Source organism: Cibotium barometz, chromosome 52 (assembly GCF_041138505.1).
Source record: "Cibotium barometz isolate CiBa-2024 chromosome 52, ASM4113850v1, whole genome shotgun sequence".
NCBI lineage: Eukaryota > Viridiplantae > Streptophyta > Polypodiopsida > Cyatheales > Cibotiaceae > Cibotium > Cibotium barometz.
The window spans coordinates 30,449,225-30,477,070 of NC_141097.1; the positions used below are offsets into that span (position 1 = coordinate 30,449,225).

At 42.5% G+C, this 27,846-nt stretch overlaps 2 protein-coding genes across 2 annotated transcripts; one reads left to right on the top strand and one right to left on the bottom strand.

The window, feature by feature from the left end:
• Positions 1–75: 75 nt before the first annotated feature.
• LOC147609043 (uncharacterized) lies at positions 76–27,846 on the bottom strand. The gene is made up of 5 exons (XM_086788706.1): positions 27,807–27,846; positions 27,536–27,660; positions 27,106–27,432; positions 10,040–10,148; positions 76–263 (listed from the first exon to the last, which is right to left on the bottom strand). Exons 1-5 carry the CDS (start codon positions 27,844–27,846, stop codon positions 76–78), a joined length of 789 nt encoding a protein of 262 aa, XP_086644832.1.
• LOC147609044 (uncharacterized) lies at positions 17,850–20,223 on the top strand. Its single transcript, XM_086788287.1, has 3 exons — positions 17,850–18,371; positions 18,457–18,625; positions 20,206–20,223. Exons 1-3 carry the CDS (start codon positions 17,899–17,901, stop codon positions 20,221–20,223), a joined length of 660 nt encoding a protein of 219 aa, XP_086644413.1. The 5' UTR covers positions 17,850–17,898.

Below are 27,846 nucleotides of genomic sequence, written 5' to 3' on the forward strand. Positions count from 1 at the left end.
GTTGAAGCGTGGCAGCAGGCAGAGCTCTGTGGGGAGACGTCTTCATCGAGTGCTGAAGCTGAGGGAGAGCAGCCTTCAGGTCGTGCGCTGCAGCTGACGTGGCGGCTGGCAGAAGCGTGGAGGCGGAAGAGGTGGAGTGGAGAGGCGCTGTGGGGGGGGCGTTGTCATCGGCAGCAGCAGCAGCAGAGGCGTGGGCGAAGCTGGTGTAGGCGGGTAGGAGAGCAGACGAGAGGCGGCAAATCTGGCGAAGGCTAGCTTGAAGGCTGCAGCCAGGGCAAGGAGCGCAACCAGAGCAGAGCAAAGAAGGCGGTGGGGTGAAGACGAGCAGCTGGCGCGTTGAAGACGACCACGTGTGCGCCGGCGCGAAATCCGGAGCAGTGAGCGGCGAGGAGGATAAGGTAGGTGGTATTCTTCTTTTTTTTATTTTTTTTATTTTTTTAAATTAAATTTTCAATGTTTTTTTGTATTTTTAAATAAAACAAAAACCAAAAATTAAAAAAAACAAAAGAGAAAAAAGATTTAAAAAACAATTAAATTTTTCTTTAAAAAAAACAAAGAGATTAAAAAAGAAAAAGAAGAAAAAAAAGGAAAAAAAAGAAAACAATTAAATTTAAAAAAAAATAGAGAGAAGAAAGAAAAAAAGAAATAAAAATAAAAAAATAAAAAAAAATATTTATTTTTAAGAGTCCATATTATTTGCATAATTTTTATTTTTTTCATTTCTGTAATTTTTAGCATAATTAGAGTAATTTGCATTGTTTTAAATTTTTGTAATAAAAAAAAAATAAAAAAAACAAAACAAAACAAAAAGAAAAAAAAAGAAAAAGAAAAAGGAGAAAAAAAAACAATTTTTATTTCGAAATCATTGTTCATCATTTAAATTTTTGCATAATAAAGAAGCTTGCATATTTTTATTTTTTAGAAGTATGTAAATGATGCATAATTAGTAAACTCATATTTTTTGGCACAAAATTTATTTTTTTTTAAAATAATAATAAAATAAAATAAAAATAAAAACAAACAAACAAACAAACAATAAAAACCCAAAAAAAAAGAGGAAAAAACAAAAGAAGACAAAAGAAAATTTTTTGATTTTTTAGGAGTCTACTTTTTTGCATAATTTGTAATTCTTCATTCTTTAATTTTTTGCATAATTAGTTTAACCTAAATTTTTTTTCATTTTTGTAACTTTGTGCATAATTAGTATTTTTTTAGTGTGATTCATAATTTTTGTGTTAAAAAAAGTAAAAATCATAAAAACATAAAATCATTTAAAAAAACATTTAAAAAAAAACAAATAACAAAAAATAGGGTAGATAGTTACGCCACACAGACCCATTTTTAGCTGCCTTTAGTGATTAGGTAGGTTAAATAATATATATATATATATATATGTTTTACACAAAAAACCAAAACCAAAACAAAACAAAAACACATAACAAAACCAAAACAAAATTTTGACCTTATGCACTTGCGGTCGGGACGTCGTGTAGATTTTGCCATAGGACATAGGGCACCTTCTCGAGTACCTACGCAAGAAAGTGGGACCCAATCGGTAGGCAATTTGGCAGATATTGCTGAAACCCTTTCGGAATCCCAATCCGATACCCTTTCCTCTAGAACAACTAGTTCATTGTCCATGGACAATCTAGGGCCGACAAATAGTCATCCCGTAGCCCCAAATAGGACACCCTCAAGATCCTTTAATCCATTTGAAGCCGACACCATGGGGTTAACACTCAATGTGAGACTCCAATATGTCTACACAAATGCTCAGGGAGCTGAGATCTTTAGGGACCCACAACAACGGTATCTTGTTAAGATCGCCGACATATTCTCAGAACTTGATAGAGCACCTCTAGTCAATGACCAGGGTAACATGTATATGGGTGGAGATGGTGTTCGCTACGAAGTCACCTACCATCCAGAAAAGGTAGACAAATTAGGGGAGCTCTCTAAAACCGAGTTCTTAGACTTATCAGAACTTTCCAGAGCAAGGGTGTCTAGAGATGATTGGCTTATCGAGCCGGACATGCCTGGACCATCCAATGCCCAATCCTCAAAGCCATCCATAGATGATTTACTCTTTGTAGATCTAAATTTGGAAAGGGATAGGAAAGGCAAGAGTAAACTGGATCAGGGGGTTGAACGCCACTGGGAGTTTGTACGACAAATTCCTGTGACTAAGGTCTTACAGGATGACCCACTTCAAGAGGTCTATAAGGACTCGTTAGAGGGATATTATGCCACGACTAAATTGCCACAGCTAGATCTTCCTCTAGCTCATGTGGTGGTAGTTGAGAAGCTTGCAGGACACATGAACAGAATAATTGATAAATGGGCCAATGAATACCGAACCTTAGATTGGAAGGAGATTCGGGAACTCACGTGGAAAGGACAACCATTATTTATGGAAGTGTTCTCAACAAATATAGCCAAACCAGGAGAGACAGCCTTTCTTGGAGAAACTGTTGCTCCTCCCCTACGAGAGTTCACTAGAGAGGGACCTTCAACATCTAAGTGGACCACTGCTAGTAGCCCAACTCTAGCACCAAGATATTATCCTACACCAAATGTGCGACCTCAGGTCACACCACACCAACATCTCTCTCATTATAACAATCGGAGGATAGGGGAGCTAACTCGGCCTCCCATAAATGCACCTCCTGAAATGAGGGTGACAAGATCTTTGGAGGGGTTTGGTGAGGCTGGTAATAGGGTACCCACACCAATTTTGGAAACATGTGGACCATCTTTCCAAAGAGAGGAACAATTTCCACTGAGAGTGAGAGGCCGTAGGCCCTATGATGAGTATTCACGACAAGTAAGGCCATCAACTCTTCAGAAATTGGTTAAGAAGTATGAAGGGTCGGGAGATCCATACGATCATGTAGCAGCTTTTAGGCAAGCAGTTCGAGCTGAGCAAGTTGTTGATAAGCATACTCAGATAGAAGGGTTTGGACTCACTCTTGAAGGAAAAGCCCTAGCTTGGTTTCAGGCATTAGAAGCTTCTGACAAAACTTCTTTACGAGTTTTGGAAGAGAGATTCATTGCTGCTTTTTCTTTGATGGGAATTCAACATGACACGGTAGCGCACATCTACTCTTTCAAGCAAGGCGAGAATGAGAGTGTTAGAGACTGTGTAAATAGAATGAAGCAGTACATTAATCGTTGCCCAGAAGATGAGAAGCCCGCCCAAAGTCGATTAATTTCTCTCTTCTTAAAAGGCCTCAAAAATTCAACACTGCATACACATCTCTATGCAAAGAAGCATACAAATTTCAATGAGTGTTGCCATGATGCTATGGATTTCACCGATAACTTCAAGTTCCAGGATGGTTCTGGCCCAGAGGTGAAACCTAGAAATCAATGGGGTGATGACCAAAGTTCAGGGTCTAGCGCGCTAGTAAATCCTGACCAGATAGCTAACCTAGTACTACGGAGATTAGGACAAACCTATCGTCCACCCATGCAGCCACAACAACAGCAGCAGAGAATGAGGAGTATACTTCCTACAGGTCCTCATCTTTGTGGAGCATGTGGCGGTGACCATAAAACAGAGGACTGTAATACCTTTTCTCCTCTAGTCACAAACCAACCCACAAAGAAGTGGTGCCAAGCCTGTGCTTGGAACTTTACTCATACCACACAGGATTGTACTCGCATTGTGAGAATGAGACAGGAACGTGAGCAGCCGAGGGGTGGAGTGGCTCCACAAATGTATCAACAGTATACTAGTTTTGAACGTAAGCCACCGATGACACAAGAACAAGCACGACCTGTTCTTGGTGCTCAACCTCCTGCTCCAGGGACTGCTCCTGTGAGGGTTGTCGACTATGACAATTCAAATATGTGTAGAGACTTGGTAAACCCAGGCTATGTGGAAGAACAATATGCATCATATTCATCCAAAGATAATCTCTTTGAAAGTCCCGCATACCCAAGCCCAGCACTGGACGTTCAACCAGGGGAACAAAACTCTTTAATGTTGCTAGGCGGCTATCAACCTAGGACTCCAAGCCCCTCAGGTCAATGGCAGCCAAGGAAAGTAGAGGCCAAACCTATGGGCCCCTGTTATGAGTGCGGAGAACCCCATTGGGCTCGTGATTGTCCACATCGCTCAAGGCAAGCATCTCGGTCAAATACAACAGTACAACAGTTTCCACCGATTGAAAGATATTGTCTAGGGTGTTGTGTAGAACACTTCCCAAAAGACTGTCTGCTGAAACCACATGAGGAAGGCACCTCTCAACCAAAGGTTTCACTCAACCTTGTAGGCACAGTTCCATCGCCACCTTCATCTGAGAATGAGGATGTCGTGCCACTCAGAGTCATGACTAGATCACAAACACGAAATGCAGAAATGCAAACTGATGAGACACCTCGAACTAGGGATGCAAAGACAAATCTAGTGGACAAGACCCTACAGTCCAATAGAAAAAAAACCACTAGGAGGAAGAAGAACCGAAACAAACAAACTAAAAGTACATCCACTAGTTCTCAGGAAACCTCTAAACAAAACATGAGGGATAAAACTTTTACTTCCCAAGAAGTGCATGAGGAACATCAACCTCAACCTGGGCCTAGTGCTAAACAAGATGAGGCTAGTACGACTGAGGTTAGTTCTGGGGGTTCTGTTTTTGTGGATAAAGTGAATGAGACTCTAGAGGCCATCATTGATGCTCATAGAAGTTGCATTGCAGCTTTATCTGAGCTACCCAAGAAGCTTCAAGAATACCCAAACCCTCGTGAGGAGAAGATCAATTTGGCTGTACACCAGCAACTCATTAGGGAAGCTCAGTCAATACTTGAGGGACCACCACCACCTATTCCTCGTGGCCCAACCTCTCTTAAGCCAACATTAGAAACTATACCAGAAATGTCATCAAGTAGAGAAATGAAAAGTGAGCTCATTTCACAAGCTCAGAGCGAAAGGTCTGCACCAATTGACACTCCATTGAAAGATGACATTCTGCCATCACCTAGCCTTGTCTTCCCATACAATGATGAAGTTATTGATGCTAATGAAGACATGGCAAATGACATGTGGGCTGCAGTTCATGAGAAAGTTCATGAGAACATGTCTTCTATTAGTTCGCCTCCATTCTCTGAGGTGGATTTTACCAGAGGCACGGAAAACAAATTTAGACACCCAAGCATTCAGGAGGAAGTTCAAACAATTGTTTCTCCTAGAAGTAAGCATACAATGAAAACCTTACCATCATATCTGGGAGAATATGAGAATTGTTCTCAAACCTTGAGGATACCCTCCATGCATAAAAGGTTGACAAAGGAGAAAGATATGAGTATGGTGCAGGCTATTTTGTCAGCACCAGTGGCTTGTACCTTACCTTTGCTTGAGTTGATAAAGCTTAAACCTGAGTTGTGGAATGATATTGCCACATGTTTGTCAGAGCAGGTATTGCTACAAAAGGGTCACCATGAGTGTACTATACACCCTGAGACAAAGCATGTAATGCCAGTTCCTATCAACAAAGTAGGAAAATTTTGTGAGGACGATCAGGGAAATGCTACCCTCCCATTAGAAGTGCGAAAAGTATCTTCAACTGCAATACTTGATAGTGGCGCAGGAGTGGGTATTGTGACAAGGTCCATTTGGGAAAAGTGGGGCAAACCAGCTATTAGGAGTACAAGGATGCGCTTGCAGCTAGCAGATGGAAGCTTAGAACATCCCCTTGGGCTGCTCGAGAACGTATTGGTCACCACATGTGGGATTGAATATGAGCACACCTTTGCAGTAGTGGATTTTGGAAAACATCCAAACTACGAAGTGATATTAGGTAGACCATTCATGCGACAATTTCAAATGATTCAAGATTGGGGATACAATTACTTGTACCTCCGACATGATTCTGTCATCACAAGGGTCAACCTAAGGAATCACTCATATCGTGATGTAACAAGGTCTCCAATAGATGAGTTTGATTCTGCTTCATCTGAGGGCTCAAGAGTTACATTGTCAGACGGGCGAGAAGATCTATGGATGTGCGGAGCCTCATGTAGGGATTTCAACACTGAGAGACTTAAGGGAAATCGAAGTGTATCAGACGAGGCATACATTCCACAACCCTTCCCTGAGCATTTAATTGATCCATTAGAATGGAGTCATGTCCTTGCAACATTATCGACATGTGCTTTACCGAAGCCAATTCAATTCTGTGACTCAGATGGATATGACATTATACCTATACGAATGGTACAACCACGTGCTCTTCTAGATCATTTGTACTATAGGGATACATCCAAAACAACAGCTATGCATGTCGAGGAAGTCTCAGTTGATAATTTAACACTCAAATCTGTTAATGATGCTGATAAGAAAGAGACACAAGCTCCAACACAAATGATGTGGATAATTGATGAGTACTCAAGTGAGGGCCATGGCTGGCATGTTCCAACTACTCTAGTTGCTGCTCAAAGAAGGCCGGGCAAGAAGGAATTATCAATGTGGCTACCCAAAGATGCGTACAAACTTGTACCATCTAGTCCAGTTGCTAAGCCTCCTAAGAAGCACATCATTTCCAAGCCTAAACCTCGGATTGTTACTCGATGGGTCCCAAAACATGTTCTTAAAGCACAAGGCTATTATGAGGGTGCAACAGCAATTTGGCTTCCAAAATGCCATGCTTTGCTAGGGGTAAAAGAGTCTTTCAGAAAGATTCCAAATACCACCCTTGATTTTCCATATCAGTGGGTGCAAAAGAAATCAACACAAACTCTTCAAGAAAGGAAAGGTGGCTGTGATAGCACCTACAAATCTACTTGTGTTGATCTTCCTAAAACATGTAATGAGTCACCAGTTGTCCCAAATTCTCCTTGTTACACAATTCCACCATCAACTGGTGTACCTCCAACTCCAAAGGAGTCTCATTTGAGCATAGATTCTAGCATTTCAAAGCCTAAATCCTCTTATCTTGCTCAAATTCCAAGACAATTGATAAAATTTTCACTCAAGAAGGACATACCTAACACCAAAGATAAGGCATTAACACTACAAATGAAGCTCTTTGGTCGATCAATGTTTGAATAGTGTGGTTCCTTATGCCTTTAAAGGATTATGTTCTTTTTGAGATGATCTCCACCACCAGCGCAAGGGTAAGTAAAAACGACTCCACAATAAGAACGACAAGCCAGGACACTTTTCTCCCATTGGTTTTTTTCCCCTCGGCTATATTCGGTGTTTGGTACCAATGGAAAATTTTTTATTCTTTTCTTCTCTTTTCTTGTTTGTTAATAAAAATTTTGCAGAGATCTTCGCTAACACAAGAGCATCAAACACACGCCCCAATAGTCCACCTATCGTGCACACAAATTAGGAAGGGGGGAGACATGCTACGCTTACAAAGATCAAGGAGGAGTAATCTGCACAAAATCAGCAATGCATCAATGCAAATAAACAACATCAACAACAGGACACTACAACAGGTGTATTCAAATCTTAATCTTTATTTCTTTAAGTACCTTTATCTTTTGAATACATGGTTTGCATGTTCACACAATGTTGACTGGTTTCAGTTTTTGATTAGTTGTTAAAATATGGTGAGTGAATTCTAGAGTCTTAGAAGACTTAGTAAAAGATAATTCTATCTAAAGACAGTGTAGGATCTATACCAATGGAGTATGCCAAGTACTTATGCTTTCAAGGTATATTAGTTATCCTTAGTGGTAGCTACCTCTTAGATATGAGCTAGGTGCTAGGAGTCATAAAAATTTATGAAAATATACCCTAAAAAATATATATATATACAAAGTGAATTGAGACATGAAGTGTCTACCGCCATGTGAAATGCTTGGTAGGACCTGAGGTTGTCTTAGCACCTTGGGGCCGATGCCTTCGTTTCCATGGGATGAACACTGATGTCTAAGAACTTCAGAAGAAGAACTTTGAGGAATCTATCGCCTTGATAGATGTTGGTAGGACTCTGGGGTACACTATGGGCCCTTGAGACCGATGCCCTCATCTTCATGGGGTACTCCTTAGGTCATAAAAGAAAGAAAAAGGGTCTGTCGCCCTTGAGATACTTAGCGGTCTTTAGATTCTCTTGGCGGAGATCTCTTGGCCATTGCTTGGGTCTCTTTGGGATAGAACCTTAATCTTCATCAACTTCTACACACAGATTTTTTTTTTAAAAAAAAAACGAGAGTTCCAATCACCTTTGCTCATATTTAGGAGTAGGTATGCCATTTAGGAGTAACTTACATACTGGTAGGACATTGAGACTACGGTCATAACCGGCGGTGTACAAAGCACACTTGCCTTTGCATAGCATTATCTACCACTTAAGTCTCACTTTGACTAGTCTTTACTCACCTATTTTAGTACTCATTAAAACTTTAATCAGCCCTGCACTTGTATGCTCATGTGTGAAATTATCATTGCTGATTTTTCTTTTCTTTTCTTTTCTTTTCTTTTTTCAATAAGGGACTTTACTCGTATCAATTGTTTTTTTGTTGCAGCTCTTGCTACTACCGCGCTCGAGGACGTGCGCAAAATAGGAAGGGGGGAGTGTTGCATGCAAATGAAGATCAATACAAGGATGCAACAAAAAAGACACTTAGGGCTCTTGAAAAGAGTTCAAAGTTGTAGATGAATGTGGGAGGGGGCTTGACAATAATCCCACATGGGAACTTTTGGGAGTTCTAGAATTTTTGTATAAAAGGTGGCCCATTTGAGAGAGGGAACACACTCTTTGGTCATTTGGTTGAGAGGCTCATAGAGAGAGCTTGCTCCATAGCTCCTTCTCAAGTGCTCTCCCAAGGCTCTCCATCTCCATTCTTGTTTCAATCATGTACTTTCTATTCTTTACATTTTCAATGATATGAGGTTTTGGTCTACACTCTTGCTAATCTAGATTTCTTAATGATGTTTTGATTTGTGAGTTATAGAGTGCTTGTGATGAAGCTTGTGCTTGAAATAATGTGTAGTTGAGGCTTGTGTGATAGCTCTTTGCATATTAGGTTCCTTGCATAAGTTGCATTTGTGTGATTAAGTGTAGCCTAATCTTGATGCTTTGATTATGTAAGATTGATTGCTTGAGTGTTGAGAAGGATTGAGTAGGACTAGAGGTCATTGGTGTGTGGTTAACTCCTCTTCTCCCATTCGGGATAGCCTCTATGCGCTAACCGGGTTGCATTCACGGATTGACAAGTGTGTGGGTTGGAGTGTAGCCTCCGCTATGCTATGATGTCCCCAACAGCCACCAAAACACAACACCTATGGTAATTTAGCCTCTCTTCGAAGATCAAAAGGATAGGGCACCCAATCTGCCTAACAACCACCTTGGAAATGTTTTCTACATAACAATAGCTACAAGCTGCTCGCACCTTTCCAAAGAAACGAGTCTAATAACCATCAAACTAAAAGCTCAACAACAGAATACTTGCTGTACCAGTGTGTTTGGAATCCTGTGTCGAGAGAGTGATATACTTCGTACACAGCCGTGTATACAGTAAATTACCCAATGGAGAACAACGAAGTTTTTGACAAGCTATCCCTCTTCTCCTCTTTGTGCACAGCCTTGGAAAAGCCAAGAATAGACATGATGGAGTATTCCTGTAGTTCAGTTTTGAAAGAAAGGAAAGAGAGATACTTGTGGCGCATTCCAGTCATCAGCGAGCATATTGATGACTATCATTCCGCCTGTGTGTAAGAGAAAGATATCAAACGTTTCAGCCTTCCTATGGTAGAGAGAGAGAGAACATAGAACGCTTCAGTCGGCTGCATCCCAGAACTCTGCGCTTCTGTCCCCTCTTCCCTGTCAATAGAATTCCCCAGCCCTTTTCTACGTCCAGGCGGCCACCCGTTCTCTTTTACGCTGTCCCTCCAGCGCCTTCCAGGCCCCCACTTCTAATTGTATCCTCTGCCACACCATACAGAACAGTTCCAAGATTGTATATGGCACGGTGGAAATCAAACTGAAGTGCGATTGCTGCCCGGAACTTCTTTTTTGCTATCTTCACAATTGACCTCTTATCCTTAATCGACACAATACCACTCAACTCCTTTGATCGCACTAGCCGCTCTTATAAACCGGATATTCAGGCTTCAAAGCATGTGCAGCAGCTACATAGATGGCTGATTGACTGTACAATTCTGCAGCTGTCAACTCTTTGTTGCCAACCTGCTGGCCCCCACAGAATGACCAGGGCCTTGCGCCTCTGGTTGTCAACCTCGCTTTTCACCTACCCGGCCCTTCCTCGCCTCTGCCTTGTAGACGACCTCCCTTCTTTTTCTACTTCTCCCACCCCCCCAGTATTACTAGCCCGGCCTTCTTCTTCAGAGCGCCCTTCCCAGTATCCTGGTTCAGCTCGCCAGCAGCACGAGCTTCTCTCCACTCTCCAGTGCCTTTGCACTCTGTGCTTCTAGACGACCCCCCTTGTATATCTGCAGCAGCTGCCCGCTCCCCTTTGTCGTTTTAGAAGCCCCCCCTCTCCCCGTCTGCAGAATTCCCCTTGGCTCTTCCTTTTCGCTGCGCCAGAGAGCTCCTTTTTTCTCCCGCTGCCCAGTCAGCTGCGCATCACCCACGCCAACCTTCTGGAGGCCCTTTGCTGGCGATAGCGCAAACAGCCATGTGGCCCCTTTTATAGGTTGGCCACCTTATATATATATATATATATATATATATATAATTTGGCTACACAATGCTTTCACACCAAATCTTTTGGCCATTACTTTCCTAATTGCCCATGCCTCAGAATACTGACTCACGAGTGCCCATTGTATTTGGACGCGCCCACAAATTCAGACGACCAAGCAGTTGATCTCACCTCCAATGAACCTTACTCCAGACAGGCTTGTAACAAGCTCAACACCAAACCATTTCACCTGTACACCTGGCGACGCCCTCAAAAGCAAAACCCTCCACACGCCATACATCCCATATGTACACAAGCACTTAATCCCATGCATCTGGATTTGCATTTAATGGCCTCACATGCATGCCCATGCCTCTGAATACTGACTCACGAGTGCCCATTGTATTTGGACGCGCCCACAAATTCAGACGACCAAGCAGTTGATCTCACCTCCAATGAACCTTACTCCAGACAGGCTTGTAACAATCTCAACACCAAACCATTTCACCTGTACACCTGGCGACGCCCTCAAAAGCAAAACCCTCCACACGCCATACATCCCATATGTACACAGGCACTTAATCCCATGCATCTGGATTTGCATTTAATGGCCTCACATGCATGGTTTCACACCATAGACGTGCCGTGGCACGACATCCACCCCCTCTAAACCTGCACATCCTCCGGTATGTGCCAAGTCATCATCAAGATCCACATATATCTGAATATCATCTTCATACATAATCAGCAAAAAGAACCTGTCATCTGGCCAACCCCCATGTTTGGAACACTTTAAAGTGTTTCAAACCAAGCTTTGGTATCCATAAATATCAAACAAGTAAAAAAACAAAGCCTTTCTGATTATCCACCATTGTTCTGCATTCAATCCCCAAATACATTTGTCATAGTTGCCAACAATCCATATACCATGATCAAATACCCATTTGCATTCCACATAAGCCTGTTCCATTGACTCATAACATATCCTTGGTTCAAATACACATAATGGCATCATAGCAAGCCATTCATCACATTGTGCTCTTTCGCATATTACCTCCTCATCTATCTTCACCACCAATATGCTGTCAAAGCCTTTACATGCTTCACATGCATCTATGCAAACTGGTGCAAGAAAATCAAGGTGTGATGCTACATCAAAATGTCCCGGTCCATCAATAGCATAAACATCAAAAGCATCATCTTTGTCATGTAAACAAAACACATCTCTAGCATCATCAAGAGTGCAAGAAGCCTCATTCATAGATTGTTGATTACCGATGTTTGCAAATAGAAACTCATCATCATCAAACAGCTGAGCCATCCCAAGATCCTCACTGTCTTGAGCAATAGACTCATCCACATAAACATTAACTTCACTAAACTGATCCTCTAACAAAACCTGCTTGTCTTGAAAGAGAAACTCCAAACAAAAACCACCATCTGCAAAGCAAACATCCTCTGAAACAACATTCGTATGACTTCCGGTCACATATGCACTATCCTCCATAACATCATTAGCAACATGCATATCATCAACACCTTGAACACTATCAAACAAACATGGCAAAGCATTCATAGAAGCATCATAACCATCATCCATGGCATCTCCTTTGTCATTTTCCCTCTTACGCTTTTCCTCTACCTGTGCCTCATTATTCTAGCATTTTGCAATGTAGGCATGAACAGATTGAGAATCCACAGGCTCCTCCCAGCCAGTCTCAAGACCTATACAGTCTCCTGCCTCTGAATCCTCCATGAAATAATCATCCTTCAAAGCAAGCTTCAACTCCTCCCAATTTCTGCCACCATGTGCTGCCTGTAATCTTCTTATGCGCTCTCTTATTTCGGGAACACATACCAGCTCAAAACTTCAAACCATATGCTCCTCAGTCACCCTGTTTAGCTCCATTTCCTTTGTGTAATTGCGCAGGTACTTTGTGATGTCTTTACCATCAAATTGATCCACCTTTTTCACGATTGACTTCAGTGCTTTAGTCGTGGAAATTTGCTCCCTCTCAGTTCGCTTGCTGCTGTTGCATATACATAGTAAACATCTGAAACATTTGCATAACCCCGAGGTCAAAATGAACCCCCTGACCCTCAGGATTATCAGCCATAGCTTCCCTGTGTATTTCACCACACTCTCCCCCCAGCAGTTTCACGTCGGGTTCACCAAAGCTGTCGTGACGTGGGCGGTATCGCTGGGAAAGTGCGAGACTTCTGGCTGTGAGAGTAGCAGGTCACCAACACATGGCCTCATCAATGCAATCATGTAGTATATTATTTTGGAAAAGAGTTTTGTAAAGACCAAAGACAAGTAGTGCACACCAACCACACCAAAACACAACACCTATGGTATTTTAGCCTCTCTTCGAAGATCAAAAGGATAGGGCACCCAATCTGCCTAACAACCACCTTGGAAATGTTTTCTGCATAACAATAGCTATAAGCTGCTCGCAGCTTTCCAAAGAAACGAGTCTACTAACCATCAAACTAAAAGCTCAACAACAGAATACTTGCTGTACCAGTGTGTTTGGAATCCTGTGTCGAGAGAGTGATACACTTCGTACACAGCCCTGTATATAGTAAATTACCCAATGGAGAACAACAAAGTTTTTGACAAGCTATCCCTCTTCTCCTCTTTGTGCACAGCTTTGGAAAAGCCAAGAATAGACATGATGGAGTATTCCTGTAGTTCAGTTTTGAAAGAAAGGAAAGAGAGATACTTGTGGCGCATTCAAGTCAGCGAGCATATTGATGACTATCATTCCGCCTGTGTGTGAGAGAAAGATATCAAACGTTTCAGCCTTCCTGTGGTAGAGAGAGAGAGAACATAGAACGCTTCAGTCGGCTGCATCCCAGAGCTTCAGTAGCATCTCCCTCTCTCAACGGCCAAAGACTCCCTCCGTAGAGAACACGGCCCCCAAACAAACAAAAAAAACTCTTTGCTTCTGTCCCCTCTTCCTTTTCAATAGAATTCCCCAGCCCTTTTTTACGTCCAGGCGGCCACCCGTTCTCTTTTACGCTGTCCCTCCAGCGGCCCCCACTTTTAATTGTATCCTCTGCCAGACCATACAGAACAGTTCCAAGATTGTATATGGCACGGTGGAAATCAAACTGAAGTGTGATTGCTGCCCGGAACTTCTTTTTTGCTGTCTTCACAATTGACCTCTTATCCTTAATCGACACAATACCACTCAACTCCTTTGATCGCACTAGCCGTAATGCGCTCTTATCAATCGGATATTCAGTCTTCAAAGCATGTGCAGCAGCTACATATATGGCTGATTGACTGTACAATTCTGCAGCTGCCAACTCTTTGTTGCCAACCTGCTGGCCCCCTTCAGAATGACCAGGGCCTTGCACCTCTGGTTGTCAACCTCGCTTTTCACCTGTCCGGCCCTTCCTCGCCTCTGCCTTGTAGACGACCCCCCTTCTTTTTCTACTTCTCCCACCCCCCCAGTATTACCAGCCCGGCCTTCTTCTTCATCAGAGCGCCCTTCCCAGTATCCTGGTTCAGCTCGCCAGCAGCACTCGTGAGCTTCTCTCCACTCTCCAGCGCCTTTGCACTCTGTGCTTCTAGACGACCCCCCTTGTATATCTGCAGCTGCCCGCTCCCCTCTGTCGTTTTAGAAGCCCCCCCTCTCCCCGTCTGCAGAATTCCCCTTGGCTCTTCCTTTTTGCTGCGCCAGAGAGCTCCTTTTTTCTCCCGCTGCCCAGTCAGCTGCGCATCACCCACGCCAACCTTCTGGAGGCCCTTTGCTGGTGATAGCGCAAACAGCCATGTGGCCCCTTTTATAGGTTGGCCACCTTATCTATATATATATATATATATATATATATATATATATATTAATTTGGCTACACAATGCTTTCACACCAAATCTTTTGGCCATTACGTTCCTAATTGCCCATGCCTCAGAATACTGACTCACGAGTGCCCATTGTATTTGGACGCGCCCACAAATTCAGACGACCAAGCAGCTGATCTCACCTCCAGTGAACCTTACTCCAGACAGGCTTGTAACAAGCTCAACACCAAACCATTTCACCTGTACACCTGGCGACACCCTCAAAAGCAAAACCCTCCACACGCCATACATCCCATATGTACACAGGCACTTAATCCCATGCATCTGGATTTGCACTTAATGGCCTCACATGCATGGTTTCACACCATAGACGTGCCGTGGCAAGACATTCACCCCCTCTAAACCTGCACATCCTCCGGTATGTGCCAAGTCATCATCAAGATCCACATATATCTGAATATCATCTTCATACATTAATCAGCAAAAAGAACCTGTCATCTGGCCAACCCCCATGTTTGGAACACTTTAAAGTGTTTCAAACCAAGCTTTGGTATCCATAAATATCAAACAAGTAAAAAAAACAAAGCCTTCCTGATTATCCACCATTGTTCTGCATTCAATCCCCAAATACATTTGTCATGGTTGTCAACAATCCATATACCACGATCAAATACCCATTTGCATTCCACATGAGCCTGCTCCATTGACTTATAACATATCCTTGGTTCAAATACACATAATGGCATCATAGCAAGCCATTCATCACATTGTGCTCTTTTGCATATTACCTCCTCATCTATCTTCACCACCAATATGCTGTCAAAGCCTTTACATGCTTCACCTGCATCTATGCAAACTGGTGCAAGAAAATCAAGGTGTGATGCTACATCAAAATGTCCCGGTCCATCAATAGCATAGGCATCAAAAGCATCATCTTTGTCATGTAAACAAAACACATCTCTAGCATCATCAAGAGTGCAAGAAGCCTCGTTCATAGATTGTTGGTTACCGATGTTTGCAAATAGAAACTCATCATCATTAAACAGCTGAGCCATCCCAAGATCCTCACTGTCTTGAGCAATAGACTCATCCACATAAACATTAACTTCACTAAACTGATCCTCTAACAAAACCTGCTTGTCTTGAAAGAGAAACTCCAAACAAAAACCACCATCTGCAAAGCAAACATCCTCTGAAACAACATTCGTATGACTTCCGGTCACATATGCACTATCCTCCATAACATCATTAGCAATATGCATATCATCAACACCTTGAACACTATCAAACAAACATGGCAAAGCATTCATAGAAGCATCATAACCATCATCCATGGCATCTCCTTTGTCATTTTCCCTCTTATGCTTTTCCTCTACCTGTGCCTCATTATTCTGGCATTTTGCAATGTAGGCATGAACAGATTGAGAATCCACAGGTTCTTCCCAGCCAGTCTCAAGACCTATACAGTCTCCTGCCTCTGAATCCTCCATGAAATAATCATCCTTCAAAGCAAGCTTGAACTCCTCCCAATTTCTGCCACCATGTGCTGCCTGTAATCTTCTTATGCGCTCTCTTATTTCGGGAACACATACCAGCTCAAAACTTCGAACCATATGCTCCTCAGTCACCCTGTTTAGCTCCATTTCCTTTGTGTAATTGCGTAGGTACTTTGTGATGTCTTTACCATCAAATTGATCCACCTTTTTCACGATTGACTTCAGTGCTTTAGTCATGGAAATTTGCTCCCTCTCAGTCGCTTGCTGCTGTTGCATATACATAGTAAACATCTGAAACATTTGCATAACCCCGAGGTCAAAATGAACCCCCTGACCCTCAGGATTATCAGCCATAGCTTCCGTGTGTATTTCACTACACTCTCACCCCAGCAGTTTCACGTCGGGTTCACCAAAGCTGTCGTGACGTGGGCGGTATCGCTAGGAAAGTGCGAGACTTCTGGCTTTGAGAGTAGCAGGTCACCAACACATGGCCTCATCAATGCAATCATGTAGTATATTATTTTGGAAAAGAGTTTCGTAAAGACCAGAGACAAGTAGTGCACACCAGTCACCAAAACACAACACCTATGGTATTTTAGCCTCTCTTCGAAGATCAAAAGGATAGGGCACCCAATCTGCCTAACAACCACCTTGGAAATGTTTTCTACATAACAATAGCTACAAGCTGCTCGCAACTTTCCAAAGAAACGAGTCTAATAACCATCAAACTAAAAGCTCAACAACAGAATACTTGCTGTACCAGTGTGTTTGGAATCCTGTGTCGAGAGAGTGATACACTTCGTACACAACCCTGTATACAGTAAATTACCCAATGGAGAACAATGAAGTTTTTGACAAGCTATCCCTCTTCTCCTCTTTGTGCACAGCCTTGGAAAAGCCAAGAATAGACATGATGGAGTATTCCTGTAGTTCAGTTTTGAAAGAAAGGAAAGAGAGATACTTGTGGCACATTCCAGTGAGCATATTTATGACTATCATTCCGCATTAGGGGAAGGTTGAGGTCTATGGGGGCCCTTTAAGCTGCCATATTATGTTTTTAAGTACTTTTGCTTAAGGACTCTAAACATACTTTGACTAGGCCTGACAAGGGGATCTTTATGCAATCATTATTTGAATTTCTATTTTTTCAAATATATATTTACTTGAGCTAAAATGGGGGTAACTTTTTGGTTTCCCCAAATTCAAAATGGTTGAAAAGCCTTCCCTCCTCTCTTCCCTCCACGTTTAGGTCCCCCCCCACTTTCTCTCTCTACATTCTCTCTCTAAGACGCCCTCATTTCTCTACCACTCTCTTTCTCTTCCCCTTTCTCACATTTGGGTGTGCCATGGCTCTGCATCTGTGATTAGTAAGCTTCCATAACCTCTGCACTTCCAAATGCAGATATCTCACACTCTCTCATCCTCCATGCCTCATCTTTTTATCATTTTCTGCTCTCTCTCTCTCTCTCTCTCTCTCTCTCTCTCTCATTTCTTTCCCCCATTGAAGTGCAGAAAATCCCTCTGTCAACGTCCATAGCTTCAGAGCTTACCATTTTCCATTCTTGCATTGTTTACCATACATATCCCCTACTTCTGTCTGCAATCTACATCTCTCTCTCTCTCTACTGCATTATGCTGCAAAACCTCAATCTACCATTTTCTATGCCTCTTGCCATCTTCCTTGTCCTTTCTCCTATTACCTAATAAGAAGATCTATGACCTTGTAATATTTTTTACAGTAAAACTTCATTGCACTCTCCTCAGAATACCCTATCCTCACTCTTGCATTGTGTTCTACAAGAAGCTCTTTTCAGCATTGCCTAACCCTAAAGAAAATGCCACTTGAAGATATATCTAACAGAGCACCAAAGTTCAGGTTACGTGTAGATTTGGCTGCTGAGTATGCTACAATCTGCAGCACAAAATCAAGTGGTGTGACCGATGTGCCATTGGGTACTCTTCGATCACAAGGGCGAAAATGTATTGACCTCTGGATGAATGGATTCATATACCCTATTGACCCGCTCGCCAATGCTCCACCTCATTTTGTTAATATCACTACATTTCTTAGTTATGTAGGTGATGGAGCTAATGGTCTATTTGGCTATTGTAGGAGGCTTTCTTTTGTTGCAGCTCAGGAATCGCATTCAATACTGCATTTCCGAGGCTTATGGCTTGAGTTGCAGAAGCAACACAAGAAGGACATTGATAGGCTTGAAGAAGTGGTGAACAACTTGAAAACTCAGAATCAGGAGCTCCAGAAGAACAACTTTTTGCTTAAGCAGGCCTTTGATATTGAACGGGACAAGGTGAATGCAGCCAAACAGGATGCACGAAACAAGCAACGACACCTTGCAAGCCTGAAGAAGCTTCCAGTAGGCTTTCGACAACGAAAAAGAAAGCGTCAGTCCCTAGAAACCTTGGCAACCCTAAGTGGAGCAAGAAAACGACGTGTACGAGCAACAAGGTAACTTCTATTCTTGCCATTGTTTTGCAGGCCTTTCTGTTTTGCGAAACATATTGATGTTATTTTGTATTTATGTTCCATGTAGAGATATTGCTGGGGATATGATGGGATATGAAGGTGGTGCTGAGGAATGTAGAGCAGGCATATTGAAACATGTTGTTAAGTTATCAGACATATATAAGCTGCTAGAAGATCCCACATGCAAAATATCTAAGCAAATCCGAAACAGAATTTCTGGAGAGCTGCAAAATATGGTAAGCCCCATACAGATTATGGATGCATGTGATAGTGCTGGTGTCAGTAGGAAGGGATATGAAGCCATCTACAGGGTGTTTACACTAGGTCATCGTGCTAAAGGTTTTCTTCGACCCATGCTACCAACTCCATACAGTGTAACCATGGCAAGAAAAAGTGCAAACTCAGAAATTGCGACCATGTTAGGTGGCTACCGTCATGTGGAGGATGCTCTGCCTGTATGTACTACAAAGGTATTTGAATACAATAAGTACAACAATGTCTTTATTGATTTAAGGACCCTTCAAAGAGCTATGATTTCTTATTATGGTCTAAGCATTGAGGAGTGCCAAGGTCAGGCTGTGTTTGTGTTAAAGCTTGATGAGTGTCAAATTGTAAAAGGACGAAAATTAGAAAGAGTCAGCCTAACACTTATGAACAGGGCTATCAAAGGAAATCTGGAACAGGATGATAATCTTCTTGACTGTAGTGCACAAGCCTCAAATTCCAACAAGGGAAGTCAATCTCAGGGAAAAGATTACTATGGAGTGCAATCAGAAAAGAATATATGGTGGTTGGCAGCATTTGAGCTTCCACAGGAGACGAATGATACATTGCGATGGTACCTTACCCGAACAGGCATCCCAAATGTCATATCATTGCAATCAAAAGGAGAAACTTTGCATGTGGAAGATGTAGGAACATTTACAGTTGAGTGGCACATGGCAGGTGATTTAAAGACATTGAAGTGTATGCTGGGATGCAAGCTAGGAGCAAATACTTTTTTTCCATGTATTTATTGCTGCCATTCAAAATCAGAGTATATTGATCGCGGCAAAGCTTCAGGCAAGGTTGCAGCCACCAAGACGACCAAATCTCATGCAAAGGGCAAGAAAAATGTACAACCAACTTCAATGAGTGCAACGCAAAACAAAGATCCAAAGAAACCTATGCAGTGGGTCAATGGCATCATGAATTGTAATACCAATTGTCCGCCTAATCGTGATCAAGAAGATATCTCATGGAGCCCTATATTAGAGATTCCACTTTCTCGTGTTCATATTTGCACGCTTCATGCTAAGTTACGCATAATGGACAAATTACTGAAGTTACATATCAATTATGCATGGAATATGGAGCCTGAACATCTTCGCAATGAATGCATCAGTAAGCTGGAAGATGTCCTTTCAAGTGTGGGGCTTCATGGTGGTGCTGTAAAGTTAACTAAGGATACTAAAAAGTCAGGACCGGGTCAGGATAATCCAAACAAAATATGCATGGGTGGGTCCAAAGCAAGACACCTTCTCTCAAATTACGAGGGGTACAATAGTCACACAAAATATGAATTATGGAAGGCCATTTGTGAATGCACCACTTATCGTGGGAATAATGCAGAGCTTGGTCTCAAGCGGGCAAGGCTGTGGGAGTCACTTGACAAAATGATTCAATTGCTAGAAAAGGATCCACTTGTTGCTGAGGAGATTGCAAACTTAAAGACTGCAATACATACATTTACTCAGCAAATGGTTGATGCATGGGGAGAAACACATATCACCCACTATATGGTATTTACCTTTCTTTCTATTTACTGATAACAAAGAGTAAAATTCTGATATGATCTTTGTTGCAGCACATTATATTTGCCCACGCACAGTTTTTTCTCGACGAATATGGTCCAATGGAAATTTGGAGCACCCAAGGAATGGAGCGCTCTCATTATCAAGCTAAGGCAGCATACTTTAAGAACATGCGACATGGTGGAGGTGGTAAGGAAAAAAGTAATGCCTTGCATGAGATGTTTAATTGGTTTTATCGCAGTTTGGGAGGTCGACGCCGACAGAAACCAAAAGGGCAGGTGTCATTACTACGAAGGGTTGTAAAAAATGTCAATCTGCAACGAGAAATTGGCGAGCATCAAGTGCCGTGCATGGGATGCGTGAGTGGTTCGCTGCGCGGAGGCGTATGGGTCGAAAATGGGTTCAATATTAAAAAATTGTAGCCTTTTTTAAGTTAAAGCTTTTTTATTAATGTCGAGATTTTTTTTATTAATAAGTTTTTTTTCAAAAACTATATAAACCTGTAAAAGTGAGTTTTAAAATTACATTTTCACGTTCATTCACTCGTGTACGTCAATGGATGGCTAGAACTAAGCACACTGCACGCAAAACTGAGAACCCAAACGTACCGTCTGGTGCACACAACTTAATACACGCAGTAGCCGCGGCACAGGCATTTCAACAAGTGCAAAAACGTATCAAAAAGAAGCATACAAGCATGGACAGAGAGGTAGAGACCCGACAGGAAGATGTACAGCCGGATGTGTTCTCAGGACTGGACAATATTGAGGATGTCTCCAAGCAGCCTGGAGACACCGGCTCATTTAGAGCCACGCGTACACCATTCCCCCGACCTCTCTCAGAGGCTGAGCAGCAGGAGCGTGTGCTGGAAGAGCAAGAACGCCAGATTGATGAGGAGGAGCATAGAAGAAGAGAGCAACAGCAAGCCCTATTCCCTCAGCAGCTAGAAGAGGAGCTAAGGGTCGCATTTGAGGAAGACTAGGAAGCACTTCTGTGTATTGAGCAAGAGCAGTATCAACTAGCTGCTGACTTCTATGAAGCAGAGGAAATAAGCCATCGTGAAGAGCAGGATAGGCTCTTAGCACAAACACTACATGAGGAACTTGAGAGGCGTCAGCCCCCGTCTCCACCTAAAAAACAAAGAATAAAGATTCGTGTCAAGAGAAAGAAGGAACGTGCAAACACGCAGCAAGAGGTGGAGATCGAAGAGGAGGATCGACGACAAGTAGAGGAGCAAAGGGAGAGGGAAAGACTGGAGCAGGAGCAAAGGGAGAGGGAAAGACTGGAGCAGGAGGTGCAAAGGGAGAGGGAAAGACGGGAACAAAGAATTCAAGAAGCACGCAGATTAAAACAAGAACAAGAAAAGAAGAAGGCAGAAGCAAGTAAGAGAAGACTAAATCTAGATCCAGCTGAGCAAGAAAGGCGAAAAAAATTTAGAAATGATAGACAACCATGGGAAGAGAGGTCGCATCCACCACCACCCCTGTAGCCAACAAGAAGAGAAAATGGAAACCAGGGACCGTGGCTCTGCGAGAAATTAGAAAGTACCAAAAGAGCACAAACCCCATCATGGCGAAGGCCCCTTTTGCAAGAGTTGTAAAAGAAGTCATCGACAAGTACAGTGAGGACAGGGTCACTCAGGTACAGAGTACGGCACTGGAGGCCCTCCAAGAGGCGTCAGAAACAATTTTGGTCTCTCTGTTTCAAGATTCGGTGCTGTGCCATGCTCACGCCAACAGGGTGACCCTAAAGCCTGTTGACATGGCACTTGCACTACGTTTACGTCAAGATAAAGCGCTCCATAAGCAAGGCTTTATAGGATAGGATTAAGCTTTTAGGCACCGGCCTTTGTGCCTTTTGTAATCTCGACATTGCAATACATTTTTTTGAATCTATAAGATATTGTCAATGACTCGTTAACCAACGTATTCATTTGTTTTAACTGTGTTATAAAAGCAGACATTTCATTTCTTGTACTGTTGTTTGAATGGGTAAAACTGTTGATCATGTATTAAGAGCCTTAGTTAAACAGGAACAAAATTTATATTATTTATAAGGTGATTGTGAAACATTATCTTGTTATACGTGGTATTGTTGTTGGCATTGAACAGAGGATCCTTACATAGTGCAGAAACAAAATTATATTGAATTTATTTTTGGTCCGAAAAAAAGGCTTAAAGCTCAATAAGGCCTTAGAAAAGCTCAGGGACAAAAAAAAAAGTTATTTGGGGCTCAAAATCACCTGGTGAAATCTCGCATTAGATAGAATATTTTTTAAAAAAGCAGCAGTTTTCTTTTTTTTTTATGTTTCCAGGCAGAGTAATCATCAAAATAAAGTGCACACAATGCACTTATGTGTGAAAAAATGATCAAAAAAAGGGCTGTGCGCTACGGCGCGAATTTAAGCCTGGCCTGCAATTTGAAAGGCTGAAATTCGTGCCGTAGCGCACAGCTCTTTTTTTTAAATTTTTGGACTCTTTCCAGCATTATGTGCACTTTTTTGATGAAAAATATGCTTACAAATATCAAAAAACATAAAAAATTTTGATGTTTTAAAAATTGTTAAGATTTTGTACTGCCAGATTTCAGCTGGATGTTAAGTGACATTCAAAGAACAAATATTTGATCATTATCAATGAAATTTCCTACACATTCACATGCCTGCCAAAAGTTTAGAGGGCACAGTGCTGACACAACAAATAAACAAGAGAAATGGTTCAGACTTCTTAGAAACATTACAATTAAAAAAGTATACATTTTGTATTGATTTCGTAGAAAGAAAATTACAAGTTCCTCAGAAGATTTCTGAGAGCTTCTTTAGCTTCGTCACTCTGTGTGGTTTTCTCACATTGGCTATTAGCTATAATAATAGGATTGGTTACACCTTTGGAGATTGAAGTGGCACAATGGCTTAGCACGTGGCCTTTGTAGTTGCCTGCAAATGTATACATAGCTGCCTCCCTGCTAATAAGTATACATTTGTTTGCATTATTTGCTAGCCCATCTTCGGTGAGAACCCCACTTAGAGCTTTACACTTGATGAGCTCTGCTTGTGCCTCCTCAGAGTACTCTAAATGGATTACTCGAATAAATGATGGAGAGAAGCTAGGAAGGTAATGAATCAGGGAGGTGTCTCGTCCATCGGATTGCACACGAACTCCACCTCCACGTGCAGCAAACTTGTCAAAAATATAAGCTTTCTACAAGAGAAAAAAATCAGGTGTTAGTAATAACTCACTTATAAATATGAAGGCACAACTTTGATTTAACCCCACCTCAATGTCATCATCACATTGGCTAATGCGTGGGTTGCATATGTCTATACTGCTTCCACGCTGCTCAACTGATGTATCTACATGCAAGCGCTTATGTGGTTGAAATGCTTCTTGAGGGACACTTTCATACTCTGCTGCTACATTTTCTATAGCAACAAGAGCATTGGAAACAGTTTCCTCAATTGTACGTTCTGTATCATAACCTTGGAATGCTAGCGCTTTGGTAAGATCATGGTCATCAAAATCAATCTGTACACCTGTAGTCTATTGCTCAACTGTGTCTTCTTTGCAGAAACTAGACCCAATTGCTAATATGCTTAAGGCCTCATCCTCCCTTAACCCCAAGGATTTACAAATGTCATCAAGGAAAAGAAATTCCTTGTTATCCATGATGATGGGATTCAAAGTGGTTACATCCAACTCAGGGATCTCTTCCACAATTTCATCCCCTTCGAGGTCACGATGAGGCTCTTCATCCTTAGTTGACCCTTGTTGGAGAAGCACCAAGGCCATGGACGCTTCAGCTTCTTCTGAGAAAACCTCTTCCACCTCGCCTTTGGATTCCTTCACAAGAGCTACTTCCTTACTCACTGCCTTTCCCTTCTTTTTTTCTGTATCCCTGGCTTCTTGCAGAAACAGTGCTAACGTCATATCCCATGAAAGGAAGGTGGTGCCTACATTACCAACCTGCAAATCATAAACGGTGTCATCATCTTCGACCCTATAATTGCTAGATGTAAGCCCTTTCAAAAATCGGTTGAGCCTGAATCAGAACGACTTGTCACCATGGTACAGATGCCTGATTAAGTCCACTGGAACCCATTTAGTGGTGGATTCAGGCAATTGCACGACATATTGTGCCACTACATCATTCATGTACTAGACCTGCTCTTGAAAAGCCTCTGCATGAAGGTCTATAGTTTTTTGCATATCGATCACCCCCTCAAAAATGGCGATGTTCTCACCTGCACCTGCTCTGAGAGCCCAATTTTCTCAAGTTTTGCGCGTAGCGAGTTAGAGCTTGAAGCCATGGCGGGATATTGAAGGGAAATAGAAACTGCAAGATCTTCAGAATGAAATGAGCTTTATAGAGCAAAACCTATTCTTATAAAGCATTCCACTATAACGTTTAATAAATTTATAGAACATACTTAAAAATTTTAAAATTAACAAAATTAAAATCCAAATTGCAGTGAAATACAGAGGACATTGGGACTATGGTGCAATCAATAATTTTGTATTCAAAAGTACACCGCTACAAATTATCGCCCAAAATCACTCAAAATGTTACCTAAGTCTGCAACTTAACAGTCTTTCAAGCTAAGGACCCTAGGGGGCTCCAATGACACACAGAGTGTATGTTTCTCTGACCTTTGACGCATGGGTCGATTAGAAACAACAAACTTGAATTGGTTCCTTACATTAAAGGACATGACAATACGATCTCTCAACTGAGCAAAATTCCAATCATCATTAACTACCACTGTATGCTCCTCTCCTGGGTGAACTTCAATATGAAGTTCTACCTCCTCCCTAGCATAGAGATCAGAGTCCAAAGCCTCCCATTCACCATGCGAGCATTTCCACCTTCTAATAGGGTACACCATAGTTAGATTTTGCTTGCCTATCTGATACCTGCATCTTACCATTGACATTACCGCTAAGCACTTTATTACATCGCCCTTATGTTCTGCCACCTTGGTGGTCCAATCGCCTTTTAGAAATGTATCTAGAGCTTCAGAGGCCCCATCTTTGCTCATCCACATTGTTGGGTTGCCATGGAACTTGCCTGCTTTGAAAATAGCAATAAACACATGTAAAGGCATGAAAAGAGATACACTTATCCTGTGGGATCCATATGCAGCCTTTCGGCTTGACTGAATGTCATGAAAAATCCTGCGCTGAAAGCTCTCCATTGTAGTGGGGTCTGGAATGGGCCATTCCGGGCTATTTAGTGCAGGAGGAGAAATTTGCTCAAGTGCTCCAAACCTTCCCCTCTGTGGCACAACATATGTTGTAGCAATGAAAAATACTCCTCTATTTGCAAGTTCGGAACTTGTTTCCCCAGCATACATAAGCCTACCTAGATCAACATGACATGCTTCGAAGGTCCCTGTAAAACATTCTAGAGGCTGCCATTCCACACATGTTGAAGGGAAAACATCTGCATACAATAGAATACATTGGAGTTCTTGATATTCACATAGTCTTCATGCAAGCATTTCTCCAAAGCAAAGAAACATTAAACAAGTACTGAAACTTACAGTTAGTTGGGAACCGTGGTGAGTTCTCATCTTCAAGATGTATTTGGCTTGAGGTGTAAACATGTTGCACCTTTGCAAGCCGCTTTCCATCCTTGTTGCAAACTTTGAATTCTAAGATCCTTCCTTTCCTTGTGGAAGCCATGTGCCTTCGACGAACCTTGTGTGCACCCCTCAAACTGGGCTGCATTGTTATCCACATGAACCGCTTAAAAACGGTAGGAATCCAATAACCTTCATCATCCTGTACTGTGGAAATAGCCATGGACTCCATAGTGGATGATGGCCTACGTACACACTGAAGAGCCATAGATGGCCCAAATGAAAAGAAAGTGAATGTTAAGAATATGGCAAAAAAGCAAATACCTGCTTAGAGAGAGAGAGAGAGAGCTAGCTAAAGCTTCAAAGAAGTTTGCTGCAAATCCATACACACACACACACAATACACACACACACACACACACACACACACACATGCACACACACACAGAAAGCTAAACCTTCAAAAGAAAGCAAATGAGAGATTGCATTAGGTGCCTGCATGCAGAGAGAGAGAGAGAGAGAGAGAGAGAGAGTCTGATAAGAGAGCTTCCTCTAGAGAGAGAGAGAAGGGCTGATAACAGAGCTTCCTCTGAGTAGCTGGTAGCAAAGAGCTTTCCTCAAAAGAAAGCTAATGAGAGATTGCATTAGGTGCCTGCTTGCACACAGAGAGAGAGAGACCTAGAGACAGAGTCTGATAACAGAGCTTCCTCTAGAGAGAGAAAGAGGCTGATAACAGAGCTTTCTCTGAGTAGGTGGTAGCAAAGAGCTTTCCTCAAGTTGGGGATGGAGATAGGGCTACAAGTGAGGGTGTAGAAAGTGGGTTAGTCTAAAAGGGAGGAGAGAGAAACACTCCTTTAAAAAAATATTTAAAAAAAAGATATTGAAGATTTTCTTTGCTGGCAGATCTGAAAAAGGTAAGATTCCACCTTTGACCACAAGATTTAGGGTCTTAATCAACCCAACATTTTTGTACACATTTATTTTTCCTATTGGCCTTCACACTAATCATCTCCTTAATCTCATGGCAGGTTAAAGGGCCCCCATAGACCTCAACCTTCCCCTAATGCCTGTGTGTGAGAGAAAGATATCAAACGTTTCAGCCTTCCTGTGGTAGAGAGAGAGAGAGAGAACATAGAACGCTTCAGTCGGCTGCATCCCAGAGCTTCAGCAGCATCTCCCTCTCTCAACGGCCAAAGACTCCCTCCGTAGAGAACACGGCCCCCAAACAAACAAAAAAAACTCTGCGCTTCTGTCCCCTCTTCCCTGTCAATAGAATTCCCCAGCCCTTTTTTACGTCCAGGCGGCCACCCGTTCTCTTTTATGCTGTCCCTCCAGCGCCTTCCAGGCCCCCACTTCTAATTGTATCCTCTGCCAGACCATACAGAACAGTTCCAAGATTGTATATGGCACGGTGGAAATCAAACTGAAGTGTGATTGCTGCCCGGAACTTCTTTTTTGCTGTCTTCACAATTGACCTCTTATCCTTAATCGACACAATACCACTCAACTCCTTTGATCGCACTAGCCGTAATGCGCTCTTATAAACCGGATATTCAGGCTTCAAAGCATGTGCAGCAACTACATAGATGGCTGATTGACTGTACAATTCTGCAGCTGTCAACTCTTTGTTGCCAACCTGCTGGCCCCCTTCAGAATGACCAGGGCCTTGCGCCTCTGGTTGTCAACCTCGCTTTTCACCTGCCCGGCCCTTCCTCGCCTTTGCCTTGTAGACGACCCCCCTTCTTTTTCTACTTCTCCCACCCCCCCAATATTACCAGCCCGGCCTTCTTCTTCAGAGCGCCCTTCCCAGTATCCTGGTTCAGCTCGCCAGCAGCACGATCTTCTCTCCACTCTCCAGCGCCCTTGCACTCTGTGCTTCTAGACGACCCCCCTTGTATATCTGCAGAGCTGCACGCTCCCCTCTGTCGTTTTAGAAGCCCCCCCTCTCCCCGTCTGCAGAATTCCCCTTGGCTCTTCCTTTTTGCTGTGCCAGAGAGCTCCTTTTCTCTCCCGCTGCCCAGTCAGCTGCGCATCACCCACACCAACCTTCTAGAGGCCCTTTGCTGGCGATAGCGCAAATAGCCAT